At 52.8% G+C, this 14,330-nt stretch overlaps 1 protein-coding gene across 1 annotated transcript in view; it reads left to right on the top strand.

Moving 5' to 3' along the window:
- Positions 1–2,531: 2,531 nt before the first annotated feature.
- PRKCH (protein kinase C, eta) overlaps positions 2,532–14,330 on the top strand; it is a 193,624-nt gene continuing 181,825 nt past the window's right edge. Inside the window, exon 1 of the mRNA XM_015422013.1 lies at positions 2,532–3,511. Coding sequence (XP_015277499.1) covers positions 3,134–3,511 — 378 coding nt within the window. The 5' untranslated portion in view covers positions 2,532–3,133. The remainder of the gene's footprint in view (positions 3,512–14,330) is intronic.

Raw genomic sequence — 14,330 nt, forward strand, 5'->3', positions numbered from 1 at the left:
CTCATAGCAGAGTACAGGGTTCTTCCACATTTGATCCTCACAACGACCCTGCGAGGTAGGTTAGGGTGAGAGAGACAGAGAGGTGTGCCCAAGGTCACCCAGAGAGCTTCAGGGCAAAGTACGGATCCGACCCTCTGTCTCCCAGACCCGTTTCCATCTCTCTAACCACTATGACACTACAGTGTCATAGATGCAACGAACATGAAATTGAGCCAACTTCAGAGGATGGCGGAAGAAGAAGAAGAAGAAGAAGAAGAGACTGGATTTATACCCCGCCCTTCACTACCCAAAGGTGTCTCAGAGCGGCTTACAAACTCCTTTCCCTTCTCCTTCCCACAACAGACACCCTGTGAGGTAGGTGGGGCTGAGAGAGCTCTGACAGAAACTGCTCTTTTTCAAGGACAGCTCTTATCAGAACTATGGCTTGCCCAAGGTCATCCAGCCAGGTGCACATGGAGGAGGGGGGGAATCAAACCCGGTTCTCCCAGATTAGAGTCCACACACTTAACCACTACACCAAGACAGGAAACCCTGGCGTGATCTGGTCCATGGGGTCGCAAAGAGTCGGACACGACCGTGCGACTGAACAACAACAACAAAACCACTACATCCCGTTGTCACCTGCCAATATCTGCCCATTGATCTGCCCTTAAAGTCTAGACACTGCGTCAGCCTCCCAAAAACATATGCTCAAAGGCAACCTCTCAAAAGACTGGTCAGCTCAGCTAAGGTGTGGTGAAAAAGTTCAGTGGATCTGTTCTTTCTCTATGTGGCACGCCCGTTCTTCCTTTCTGTGGTATGCTTCTCTTCTGCCTTTTCTCGAAAGAGCTCGGAGTCACGTTCTCCATTCAATCCTCACAATAACCCTGTGAAGTAATAGAACAAAGTTTGAGTCCAGTGGCACCTTTATAGGTTTCCCAAGTCCCCCCGGGGGGCGGAGAAAACCCCGCCCCAGAGGCCCGTTCCCCGCCGGCGGATCGGGCCCCGGGGGGGAACCCCACCCTGGCGTGCGCGTCACCAGGAAGTGACGTTATGATGCCGGGCACGCTGGGGGCGGGGCCACGGTCATCCGAGGGAAAACTCTATGGTTTTCCCTCAGATGGTCGTGGCCCCGCCCCCAGCGTGCCCGGCGTCATAACGTCACTTCCTGGTGACGTGCGTGCGGCACGCATGCGCACTCCAGCCATGGACTGGGAATCCCCCGGTAAGTACCTTTTTTGACTTCGCAACCCTACACCTTTAAGACCAACAGCGTTTAATTCTGGGTATAAGCTTCAGATACCAAGGTAAGTTGTGTGAGGTAAATTAGGCTGAGGGAGAGCGGACAGCCCAAGCAAGCTTCAGGGCAGAGCAGCAGGGACCTCATCTTTCACCTCTCAGGCCTTCATCTGACCTTCTGGCCACTACCCCACACCAGCGTTCCCTCTAAGCTGAGTTAGTGTGAGCTAGCTCACAGCTTTTTAGCCTCCAGCTCACAGAAGAGGAAGAGGGCTCAGGAAGAGGGATGGCTCCAGAGCAAACTGATGGATGCAGCCGCCAAATCGCTCGCTCACAACGTTGATGCCGGCAGCTCACCAAGTAGAATTTTTGCCCACAAGACCCCACAGCTTAGAGGGAGCATTGCGTCACACTGCCTTGCAAACAGAATCTCTTTCCTTTCTGTCCACAGGCCGAAAGAGAAAAACACCTCACAAAGCAGGTCCGTGTGCATTGAATTGCGAAGTAGAAAAGGGCAAGAGGTCCAGGAGCACCTTAAAGACTAACAAAATCTGTGGCGGGGTAGGCGCTTCCAATGTTCCCTCTAAGCTGTGGAGTCTTGTGAGCAAAAATTCTACTTTGTGAGCTACTGGCATTAAAGTTGTGAGCAAGCAATTTGGCTACTGCATAAATTAGTGTTCTCTGGAGCCATCCTTCCTGAGCTAAGGTAAAAGTGTGTGAGCCGGAGGCTAAAAAACTGTGAGCTAGCTCACACTAACTCAGCTTAGAGGGAACACTGGTCACGGCTCACTTCTTCAGACAACCGAATAACAGAGAACTGCCAAGCGCACCTGACTCCAAGAGGCCTCCCTTTTCGGCTGTGGTCGCCCTCTGACAGTGTCTTAATTGGCCTGGGCTGGAAACGTGAACAAAGTGGATTTTCCAGCTCCGGCCCAGAACGGAAAGTGGCCCGTAGAGCTAAAAAATTGGATTTGCAGAGACACGCCTTGACGAAGAGGGACTGAACGCCTCGTCTCTCGACCTGCCAGGAAAATGTACCACATCGTCCTGGGGTTTCCTGTTGTGGAGCTGCAAAGCTTTAACTGGAAAGATGATTGTTGCACACACACACAGAGAGAGAGAGACACACACACACAACCACTCCTGTCTCCCACTCTGGACAAGTCCATGCAGGGTTTGCCGGAACGCTCCGCCTCTCGGCCTTCCCTCCTCATGGGCTTGTCAGACTCCCTCAGGTGTTTTCCTTTGCTTAATAAGCACTTAGTGGCTCTTCTCCCTCTGAGGGAAGATCGGCCTCAGAAACTGGAGAAAAAGGAGGATGGAAAAAAGAGGAAAAAGGGAAGGCTGGCTGAAGGGATTGGCCTGAACTCAGGCTGACGGTGTCTCTCTCTCGCTCTCTCAGCGGTTTGTGTGTGTGTGAGTTTCTCAGGCGGTCCCTTCACCGCCGCAGCTTCTTCCTGGATCGGAGAGCTGAGCGAGAAGAGTGGGGGGAGAGGAAATTCAAGCTGTGTGTGAACGGAGACCTGCAAGGGCTGCCTTTTGTGTGTGTAGCGGGCAACTAGAGGCTTGGGGGAACGCCTGGTGTTGGCTGGAGGGGTTGGTTTCTCCCACCACCCCCTTTCTCTCCTCCTCCGGTGCATTTCCATGCTCCCGACAGTTCCCCAAGGAGGTGAAGAAAGCCGCCCGGTTCGCTGCAAAGTGATTCAGCAGCTCCTTTCCTCAGCTGCTGAGAAGAGGAGAAGGAAACTGGACTGAACCTGGATCGGTGTTAGAGAGGATGGCCCAGAGAGGGGGCACCGCACACTGTCCTGTCCCCTGATGGCTGTCGTTTGCCGAGCCGCTGCGGAGAACACCCCGGGAGAGTGATAAGTTTTCTATTTTTTCCTTCCAAACGGGCAGGGGGCTCCATCCCTCTATGGATTGTGGCATCGCTATGTCCGGAGGCATGAAGTTCAACGGGTACATGAAGGTGCGGATCGGTGAGGCAGTGGGGCTGCAGCCCACCCGCTGGTCCCTCCGGCACTCGCTCTTCAAGAAGGGCCACCAGCTCTTGGACCCCTACATCACGGTTAGTGTGGACCAGGTGCGTGTGGGGCAGACCAGCACCAAGCAGAAAACCAACAAGCCCACCTACAACGAGGAGTTCTGCTCCACCGTCAGCGACGGGCGCAAGCTGGAGTTGGCTGTCTTTCACGGCACCCCCATTGGGTATGACGACTTTGTGGCCAACTGCACCGTGCACTTCCAGGACCTGCTGCACGGCACGGGATCCTCTGACAGTTTCGAAGGCTGGGTGAGTAACCAGGCCTCTCCCAGGACTGTGTTGTCCCCATGGAATTTGGGCCAGCGCATCATGCGCCAGCGCATCATGCGCCAGCACATGATGTGTCTCCACATTTGTATGTGCAATAATTTTTGCCAGTGTGTTCTGAATAGTTTGATGACTGAATCTATCTGTCTCGCCATTTTTATCCCACACTTGTGGGAAGGAGCCACATACATGTCCCTTCCCCCGCTATTTTGTTGTGACGACACCCCTGCGAGGTAGGTTAGGCTGAGAGAGAATGTGAGTGGCCAAAGTCTCCCGGTGGATCTTATGGCAGTATGGGAATTTGAAGTCTGGTCTCCCAAGGTATAGATAGGAACTCTCAGGCTGGGACAAGTGATGCACCGTATTGTTGGTGCTTGGGGGGGGCAACAGTGGGAGGTCTTCTAGTGTCCTGGCCCCACTGGTGGACCTCCTGACGGCACCTGGGTTTTGGCCACTGTGTGACATAGAGTGTTGGACTGGATGGGCTATTGGCCAGATCTAACATTGGCGTCTCTTAGGTTCTTATGTTCTTGTCCTAGTTCAACAATCCGGTCACTATGACACCCTAGAGTTTTAGCAGCGGCTTTTAAGCAGGGTTGGTACAAACCCTGTTGCCTTAGGCTTCAGGAAACTCGTCTGAGAATTTAAAAGAACCTCAGAATTGCTGTGATTTATCATACTGAAGCTCTGTCTAGTCCAGCACTCTGTTACTAACTTGACATGAAAGTAATGCCCCCCCCCCATCCCTGGTCTTGGTCCCCAGTATCAGACATTTCAAAGGTATCCTTCTTCTGCATATGGAAACCCTCTTTAGATACTATCAATGGCCACTACCCATCATTGGTCATTAAACAAACGTCTCCCCCCCCCTCTTTCTAAAAGCCATCTAAGCTAGTGGCGACCTCCATATCTTGTGGGGGAGAGTTCCGCCAGTTAAGCACGCGTAGGCAGAAGAAGCATTTCCTTTTTCGCCTGTCCCAAACTTGCCACCAACCAGTTTGTTGTGACCATCCGAAGCGGACTCAGACCCAGCTCAGCAATGCCAGGCTGCAGTTCACCAGGGCATCAGGCAGAGAAAGGTCTTTCCCCCACCCCTTATGACCGAAGAGCTTTCCCTCTGTCCCGAGCTCTTCATATTTTTTCTAACCTTCAGAGCCACAAACCTCAGCTTCTGCAGTTGGAATGGAACGGCTGCAACTGCGAACTAACAGATCCCAGCAAACACACATGGTGGCTTCCCCTCGTTTCGATGAAAGCAGCGCTGAAGTGGCCAAAACTTCCGCGCAGCTGCCCTCCCGTAGCCGAGAATGAGGTCACTGACCTGCCACAGCCTTCTGTGCACTGGGAAAGCTTATCTTGTTGTGTTTGTTAGCTGAGGGAGAGACGCAGGCTTAAAAGGGGATTCGACAGATTCATAGATTAGATAGATTCGTGGAGGATAAGTCTATCAGTGGCTACTAGCCATGGTGACTGAGGGGAACCTCCACATTCGGAGGCACTAATCCTCTGGATCCCAGAGCGAGGAGGAGCCAAGAGCAAGGGAAGGCCTCGGCCTCTATGCCCTGTTGTTGGCCATGCGGAGGAACTGATTGGTCACTGTGTGAGGCAGAATGCTGGGCTAGATGGACCCCTAGTCTGATCCAGCAGGGCTCTTCTTATGTTCTAATGAAGGCTTCGGCCTCTATGCCCTGTTGTTGGTCCTCCAGGAGAACTGGTTGGCCACTGTGTGAGGCAGAATGCTGGACTAGATGGACCCCTAGTCTGATCCAGCAGGGCTTTTCTTATGTTCTAATGAAGGCTTCGGCCTCTATGCCCTGTTGTTGGTCCTCCAGGAGAACTGGTTGGCCACTGTGTGAGACGGGATGCTGAACTAAATGGACCACTCGTCTGATGCAGCAGGGCTCCTCTTGTGTTCTAATGAAGACCTTGGCCTGTATGCCCTGTCGTTTGGCCTCCAGGAGAACTAGTTGGCCAGTGTGTGAGACAGGATTCTGGACTAGATGGACCACTGGTCTGATGCAGCAGGACTCTTCTTGTGTTCTAATGAAGACCTTGGCCTATATGCCCTGTCGTTGACCCTCCAGGGGAACTAATTGGCCAGTGTGTGAGACAGGATTCTGGACTAGATGGACCACTGGTTTGATGCAGCAGGGCTCTTCTTGTGTTCTAATGAAGACCTTGGCCTATATGCTCTGTTGTTGACCCTCCAGGGGAACTGATTGGCCACTGTGTGAGACAGGATGCTGGACGAGATGGACCACTGGTCTGATGCAGCAGGGCTCTTCTTGTGTTCTAATGAAGACCTTGGCCTATATGCCCTGTTGTTGACCCTCCAGGGGAACTGATTGGCCACTGTGTGAGACGGGATGCTGGACTAGATGGACCACTGGTCTGATGCAGCAGGGCTCTTCTTATGTTCTAATTAAGGCCTCTGTCTCTATGCCCTGTTGTTGGCTCTCCAGAGGAACTGGTTGGCCATTGTGCAAGACCAGATGCGGGACTAGATGGACCATTGATCTGATCCAGCAGGGCTCTTATGTACTAATGATGGCTTCGGCTTCTATGTCCTGTTGTTAGCAATCCAGAGGAACTGGTTGGCCCCTGTGTGAGACAGGAGGTGGGACTAGATGGACCACTGGTCTAATCTAGCAGGGCTTGCGTTCTTATGCATTGCTAGGCAAAATGGGGAGGGGTGCGTGGTGGCTTGTGATAATTCATGTCTTGACAAGAAATGTGCTGGAGGAAGATGCATGTGTATCGATCTCTCTCCTCCCCCACACCCCCGGCTGCCCCAGTTAGAGGACGTGGAAAAGCTCACAGATTTCCCAGGGGGAATCCTAACTGTTGAAACCTAATAGCTTCAGATGCACAAGCCGGAGGAAATGCTCTGACCTGGTTGGCCGGATGCAAAGGTGGTGGTGGTGGGGGAGGCATGAGAGTGACGGCTTTCCATTGCGAGGGTGGTATAGAAAAAGGAAATGCAGAGGTGCGATTTTGCAGGGGTGAGAATATGTGTGCGCCCCACAAAGCGCCTTCCTCTGTGCGACTCTTCAAAGTTACAGGGGAGACCTCTCCAGCTCTCAGTTGGTCAACATAAAAGTGAGCACAGGAGAGAGAGATGCATGCATTGAAGAAACAGGCTGCCTAGTTTGCTCTCTAATAGGTTAACTGTTTTGCGGTCTGATGAAGGGAGCTTTGACTAGGGTTGCCAGCACCCAAGTCCAGGCAGGGGTTCCCCACCCCCACCCCCTAAAAGCAATGACCGGCCCCGCCACCCCTCCCTCCCCTCCTGCCCGATTTAAAGGGTCCCCACTGACCAGCTGAAGCCCTTTAAATCGGGCAGGGAGGGAAGGAGATGGGTGGTCAGGTGGGTTGTCGCTTTTGGGGGCGGGGCTTGGGGGCATCCACCCCCACCCCTGAACACCCCCCCAGATCCCCCCACGGGAGCGAGGAGGCGACCCAGCCAGTGTTCCCTCTAAGCTGAGTTACTGTGAGCTAGCTCACAGTTTTTTTAGCCTCCGGCTCACAGATTTTTGTCTTAGCTCGGGAAGGAGGGCTCCAGAGCACACTAATTTATGCAGCAGCCAAATCGCTCGCGCGCCACTTTAATGCCGGCAGCTCACAAAGGAGAATTTCGGCTCACAAAACTCCACAGCTTAGGGGGAGCATCGGACCCGGCAACCCTAGCTTTGATTTACGAAAACTTATGCCCTGGAAATCCTGTTGGTCTCTAGGATGCCACTGGACTCATATCCAGCTGCTCGGCCGCAGCGATCACCCAACACACTTCACATCTCTTTAGGCTTGCCGATGCCAAGTTGGGAAATTCCTGGAAATTTGGGGGTGGAGCCTGAAGGGGCGGAGTTTGTTGAAGGGAGGAACCTCAGCAGGGTATAATGCCATAGTGTCCACTTGCCAAAGCAGCCGTTTCCCCCTGGACAACTGTGGATGCCAGTCTCCAGGTGGGACCTGGGGATTGCATGGAATTACAGCTCATCTCCAGACTACAGAGGTCAATTCCCTTGGAGAAAGTGGATGCTTTGGAGGGTGGACTCTATGGCATTGTACCCTAATGAGGTCCCTGTCCTTCCCAGGCCCCATCCCCAAATCTCCAGGAGTTTCCCAACTTGGATCTGGCAACCCAAGCCCCATCCCCCTCCGGTGGCCAACTGAACAAGCATGCACACTCGATTCCCCGGCCATTCTCCCCTTTCTGGTTCATCCCGAGGATGTGCTTTCTTGCTAATGAGAGAGACAACCTATAGAGTTGGGTCCCATGGTCAGGGAGCAAAAGGGGAGGGTATAAATCCAATCTCCTCCTCCTCCTCCTCCTCCTTCTCCTCCTCCTCCTCCTTCGAATTAGGTAACATCATGCTCCTTTGCTCCTGCAAAGGCTTAAACCCCTTCAGCTTGCACAACTGTAGGACGCAGCTCTATGTGGCTACCCTCCAATGGACGCAAATTAACATCAAGGAGGTATGGGGGGGGGGGTGTTGCTTTAGAAGGAGATCTGCAGTGACCAGACATCTGGCAAACAGAAAGAGCTAATTTCGGACTGGGTTTGCTCTGTTGCTCTAGTGTCTGCCATGGTTCCCTGGGGATACTTGCTAGATCCACACGGTTGCTTTTACCAATGCTGGGAGGCAACATTAGGGGAAGTCCTTGGCCTCTATGCCCTGTTATGGGCCCTGCAGGGGAACTGGTTGCCTCACTGTGAACAAGATGGACCACTGGTCTGATCCAGCAGGGCTCTTCTTATGTCCTTACGATGGCCTTGGCCTCTGTGCCCTGTTGTTGGCTGTCAGAAATGGTTGGCCTCTGTATGAGATGGGATGCTGAACTAGATGGATCATTGGTCTGATCCAGCAGGGCTCTCCTTATTCTCTAATGAAGGCCTCAGCCTCTATGCCCTGTTGTTGGCTGTCCAGAATAGGGTTGCCAACCTCCAGGTGGTAGCTGGAGATGTCCTGGGGAACTGGTTGGCCACTGTGTGAGATGGGATGTGGGACCAGATGGACCCCTGGTCTGATCCAGCAGGGCCTCTTCTGATGTTCTGATGAAGTCCTCAGCCTCTGTGCCCTGTTGTCGGCCCTCCAGAGGACCTGGTTGGCCACTGTGTGAGTCAGGATGCTGGACTAGAGGGACCACTGGTCTGATCCAGCAGGGCTGAGGTTCTAATGAAGTCTCAGCCTCTATGCCCTGTTGTTGGCCCTCAAGAGGACCTGGTTGGCCACTGTGTGAGACAGGATGCTGGACTAGAGGGACCACTGGTCTGATCCAACAGGGCTGAGGTTCTAATGCTCAGCCTCTGTGCCCTGTTGTTGGCCCTCAAGAGGACCTGGTTGGCCACTGTGTGAGACAGGATGCTGGACTAGAGGGACCCCTGGTCTGATCCAGCAGGGCTGAGGTTCTAATGAAGTCCTCAGCCTCTGTGCCCTGTTGTTGGCCCTCAAGAGGACCTCGTTAGCCACTGTGTGAGACAGGATGCTGGACAAGATGGACCACTGGTCTGATCCAGCAGGGCTCTTCTCATGTTTTTATGTGTCTTGGACTGCTGGGATTTATTGTCCAGAGAGGGATGTGCATAGTTCCAGCTGGACAGTCCCAGGTAGGGCTGCCCACTCCAGCTTTGGAAATTACTGTTGGATATGGTAACTCTGCATGCAAGAAGACCTGGGAGGGAAAGGGTTAAGAGAATGCACTCTCTTGGGTACACTTGGCAGTTGTCCCCACCCTCTCATGGATTAGATGTTGAGCTTCTTTGGCTCTTGCTTGGCTTCTGTATTTCATCTTATATAGGACCTTGCTTCTTCTCTCTCTTACCTGGGCTTGGAGCTGTAGCAAGTTAACCTTTTTGAAGTTAATCTGTTCACACACTGTTACATGTATCTACATGAGTGTGGCCCCGCTCATACGGGCTGGAAAATGCGGGGGGGGGGGAGTGTGGCTGTTTGCCCCGGAGCAAAATAACGTGCGACTGCGCGATCAGGCATCCGGTTGAGGTCCTGTCGAGGTCCCGTGGTTAGGGGGGAGGTGCCGATCACACGACTCAGCAATGAAGCGGGGAGGCGCAGCAAACGGGGTTGTTGGGTTTTTTAAAAACTGAAATGTGCGCATGCTCCGTTGAGTGCTTGTGCGCATCCCATGGAGACTTGGGGGGGAACCTTTTTGCGAGGGGACATGGGCGGGCGCCGGATGCCACCGGAAACGCGATCAGACACCCGCCCTTGCCCCGTGGTTTCTGGAAACTAGTACCTCGGAGGTACTATTTTTTTACCCTGCATTTTCGGCGGGAAGCCTCAGGTGAGCCACAGGAGCTCTACGCTTCCCAGATGTGGCGCTGGGATCATTCCCGGAAAATCCGCCTATCTTCCTTCTCTGTGGCGTGGCTAATGCTCCGTGTGACCTGTCTCTGTCCCTGTCTCATTGTTTTTGCTGTTGTTGTTCAATTGCACAGTCGAGTCCGACTCTTCGCGACCCCCTGGACCACATCACGCCAGGCCCTCCTGTCTTCCATTGTGCTCCGGAGTTTGGTTAATCTCATGTCTGTTGCATCAATAACACTGTCTAACCATCTCATCCTTTGCCGTCCCCTTCTTCTTTGACCTTCAGTCTTTCCCAGCATCAGGGTCTTCTCCAGTGAGGGCTCCCTTCTCATTGGGTGGCCAAAGTATTTGAGCTTCGGCTTCAGTATCTGGCCTTCCAGGGAACAGTCAGGGTTGATTTCTTTTAGGATTTGACTGATTTGATCTCCTTGCAGTCCAAGGGACTCTCATTACCAATGCTGATATCTCTACTCGTCTGCATATTATACCTAATCCAATCATGCCTGCTATTGCCATTCAGCATCTGAAATCATCTTTATAAAGTTTATCTCTCTGGTACCTTGTGTTACATTTTATGGCACGCATGGCCCGGCCCGACAAAGTGACATTTATATCAGATCTGGCCCTCGTATGAAATGAGTTCAACACCTCTGATGTAGATGCTCTTAACTTTTCCTAATGGGTCAAAAAGCAGCTTGGGGCGGTTGATTTCGATAAGCAAAACAGCCCGCGGGCCAAGAGAGAAACACTCTTCTTCATTACTGAAGCCTGTGATCCATATCGCAACCCAAACAGATTGCAACTTCACACACCAGTTTGGTGTCGTGGTTAAGTGCACGGACTCTGATCTGGGAGAACCGGGTTTGATTCCCCACTCCTCCTTGCAGCTGCTGGATGACCTTGGGCAAGCCATGGTTCTGTCTAGGGGTAATTTCCTCCAGGAGCGCACAGGAGCAGAGCTCCGGCAGTAAGGAGCCCAGGGGGCAGGCACATGCAACAAGCCCCGCCCCCTGCTCCTAGCAGCCCTCAGTTGGGCCACGAGGAGCAAAAGGCAGCCAGGTAAGTTGCAGAGCCCCCCCCCACCGGCCCGCTTTCAGGTAAGGCTCTCCCTCCTCTGTGAGGGCAGATCTGCGCATCCTCCCCCCAATAGCTAGCAATCCAAAACAGTCCGGTGGAGACTGAGTGGTGGGTGTTGCCTTCTGATGTCAGGGGGTGTGGCATATGCAAATAAGTTATGCTAATGAGTTATGCTAATCAGCTCCTGCACCTCTTTTTCTACGAAATGACCCCTGGTTCTGTCAAAGCTGATCTTGAAAAAGAGCAGTTTCTATCAAGAGCTCTCTCAGCCCCGGCTACCTCACAGCGTGTCTGTTGTGGGGAGGGGAAGGGAAAGGAGTTTGTAAGCCCCTCTGAGACTCCGAGTAAAGGGTGGGGTATAAATCCAATATTGCTGTTGTCGTCGTCATCATCTTCTTCCTCGTTTAAAAAATAGCATGGAGAATCCATTTGTATGACTGAGACTTTATGGCATTATTTCCCACTGAAGGCCCTCCCCTCCCCCAAACAGCCCCTCCCAGGCTTTGCCCCAAAGTCTCCTGGTATTTCTCAACCCAGAGCAGGTAACTCTAGCATGGGGACTAGATTGGTGACACCCCCCACACACACTCCTATACTACACACTACGCCAGTTTGGTGTCGTGGTTAAGTGCGCGGACTCTAATCTGGGAGAACCGGGTTTGCTTCCCCACTCCTCCACTTGCACCTGCTGGATGACCTTGGGCAAGCCATAGTTCTGTCAGAGCTGTTCTTGAAAAAGAGCAGTTTGTGTCAGAGCTCTCTCAGCCCCACCTACCTCCCAGGGTGCCTGCTGTGGGGAGGGGAAGGGAAAGGAGTTTGTAAGCCGCTCTGAGACGCCTTTGGGAAGTGAAGGGTGGGGTATAAATCCAATCTCTTCTTCTTCTCTTCTATACTATATATATATAAAGAGGTTAGGGCTCTTTAGCTTGGAGAAACAACAACTGAAGGGTGACGTGATAGAGGTTTACAAAATTATGCATGAGATAGAGAAGGTAGAGAAAGAAGTCCTTCCCTCCCTTTCTCACCATACAAGAACTCATGGGCACTTAGGGTTGCCAGGTCTGGGTGGCACTCGTGGGCACTTAGGGTTGGAAAATACCTGGAGACTTTGGGGGTGGATCCAGGAGAGGGCGGGGTTTGGGGAGGGGAGGGGCCTCGGCATGGAACAATGCCATAGAGTCCACCCTTCAAAGCAGCCATTTTCTCCAGGGGAGCTGATCTCTGTCAGCTGGGGGTCAGTTGTAAGAGTGGGAGATCTCCAGGCCCCACCTGGAGGCTGGCAGCCCTATGGGCACTCAATGAAATTGATGAGCAGTAGGCTTAGCACAGACAAAAGGACGTTCTTCTTCACCCAAAGAGGAATTAACACGCGGAATTCACTGCCCCAGGAAGTGGTGGCGGCTACAACCATAGCAGCTTCAAGAGGGGATTGGATAAACATATGGAGCAGAGGTCCGTCAGTGGCTATTGGCCACAAGGTACAGATGGAACACTCTGTCTGGGGCAGTGAGGCTCTGTATCCTTGGTGCTTGGGGGAAAAGCAGTGGGAGGTCTTCTGGAGTTCTGGCCCTGCTAGTGGACCTTCTGATGGCACCTGGGTTTTGGCCACTGTGTGACCCAGAGTGTTGGACTGGAGGGGCCATTGGCCTGATCCGACATGGCTTCTCTGATTTATATTCCACACATTCAAGAAGCTTGTGAGCACATTTTGGGGAAAGTTTCAGGGAGTAGCCGTGTCGGTCTGCAGTGGAATAGCTCGATGTGAGTCCAGTAGATTCGTTGGTCCCTAAGGTGCGACCAGACTTGAATCTAGCTGCACCGTGTTGACCTTGAACAACTAGCTGGCTGTGTGGTTAAGAGCCAGTTTGGTATAGCGGTTAAGAGCTGCAGACTCTAATCTGGGAGAATCTGGTTTGATTCCCCACCCCTCCTCCTCCTCCCCATGCAGCCAGCGGGCGACTTTGGGTACGTCACAGCTGTTCTCTCAAGGGCAGCTCTCTCAGAGCTCTCCCAGCCCCACCTACCTCACAGGGTGTCTGTTGTGGGGAGGGGAAGGGAAAGGGATTGTAAGCCGCTCTGAGACTCCTTTGGATAGTGAAGGGCCCACTCTTAACTACAACACCAAACTGGCTCTCTGATGTCCCAAGGGTCTGATTCAGTATAAGGCAGCTTTGTGTGTTTGTGGGGCCTTCAAGAATGAGGACTTTCCCACCCAGAAGATGTTCTGACACTTGGACTGTTCTGTCCAGAAACAGTGGGTTGGAGAGAGCGCATATAAAGGACATGGAAAATTTGGCAAATGGATTATTAGAGGACAAAGTTATTAATCAATCAGTTCATTAATTAATATCATTTGTACCCCACCTTCCCCCCCATGGGAACCCACAACAGCTTACATCCCTCTCCTCTGTTTCATCCTCACAACAACCCTGTGAGGTAGGTTAGGCTGAGAGCCCGTGACCGGCCCAAGGCCACCCAGCGAGCTTTCATGGCACAAATGGCAATTTTACCCTGGGGTCTCCCGGATACTCGTCTGTCACTCTTAACCACTTCACCTTGCTGGCTTTCAGTTATGTAGCCGTTCCAAAAAACAACCACCACCACCCCAAGCTCCAGGTTGGAAGGAAAGGTAGAGAAAACATCTGTATGGAAGCAACTGGTGTCCTCCGTTAACCGAAGGTGTGGGTTTTTTTTAAGGAGTCCTGCAGGATGATAGATAGAACACGTTTCTTGGTGTTTCAGGGCACATCATTTTGGGAGTGCTGCTACAGGGCTCTTTTGGGGCAGGAACGCACAGGAACGGAGTTCCGGCTGGCTTCAGAGTTGGCCACACCCACTACAGCCAAAACCTCTGCGTGCCTGGCTACAGAGGGAAGGCCTGGAGAGTGACACACACCCCCCGGCAACTCCAAGGTGAGCGAGCGGGGGTGGGGCTGGGAGGATCAGGGAGGCATTTAAATGCCTCCCCATGCCTTCCCTGGCCTGTTAGGGGGGGTTGTCTGAGCTCCCCACAGCCGCGGGGTGCCCAGGCAAGCCAAGGGAAGGCATGGGGTGTGGCCTGATATGCTAATGAGTTGTGCTGTCAGGGGTGTGGCCTAATATGCTAATGAGTTCCTGCTGGGCTTTTTGTACAAAAAAAGCCCTGGGAGTGCGTCTTTCCCTTCTGGCGATCTTGGCGAAAGAAAAGCACGCGTTTGATTGTGTGCCATTTGATGAGCAATCTTGCCTCCTTGTCGTTCTTCTGTGGGTACGTCAGCCTTAGAGAGAACCCAAACAAACACACCGACTCGGGATTACCAGAGAGGCTCCCCTTCGATGATGTAACACGCTCGGAGCTAGGTGGGGTTGGTTTGAACAGATTAGTTTCGGGTTGCGCACGCTCGACGCAAAGAACTCCG

The sequence above is a fragment of the Gekko japonicus genome, unplaced genomic scaffold (genome assembly GCF_001447785.1).
Source record: "Gekko japonicus isolate JY-2015 unplaced genomic scaffold, Gekko_japonicus_V1.1 scaffold166, whole genome shotgun sequence".
In the NCBI taxonomy this organism is placed as follows: domain Eukaryota; kingdom Metazoa; phylum Chordata; class Lepidosauria; order Squamata; family Gekkonidae; genus Gekko; species Gekko japonicus.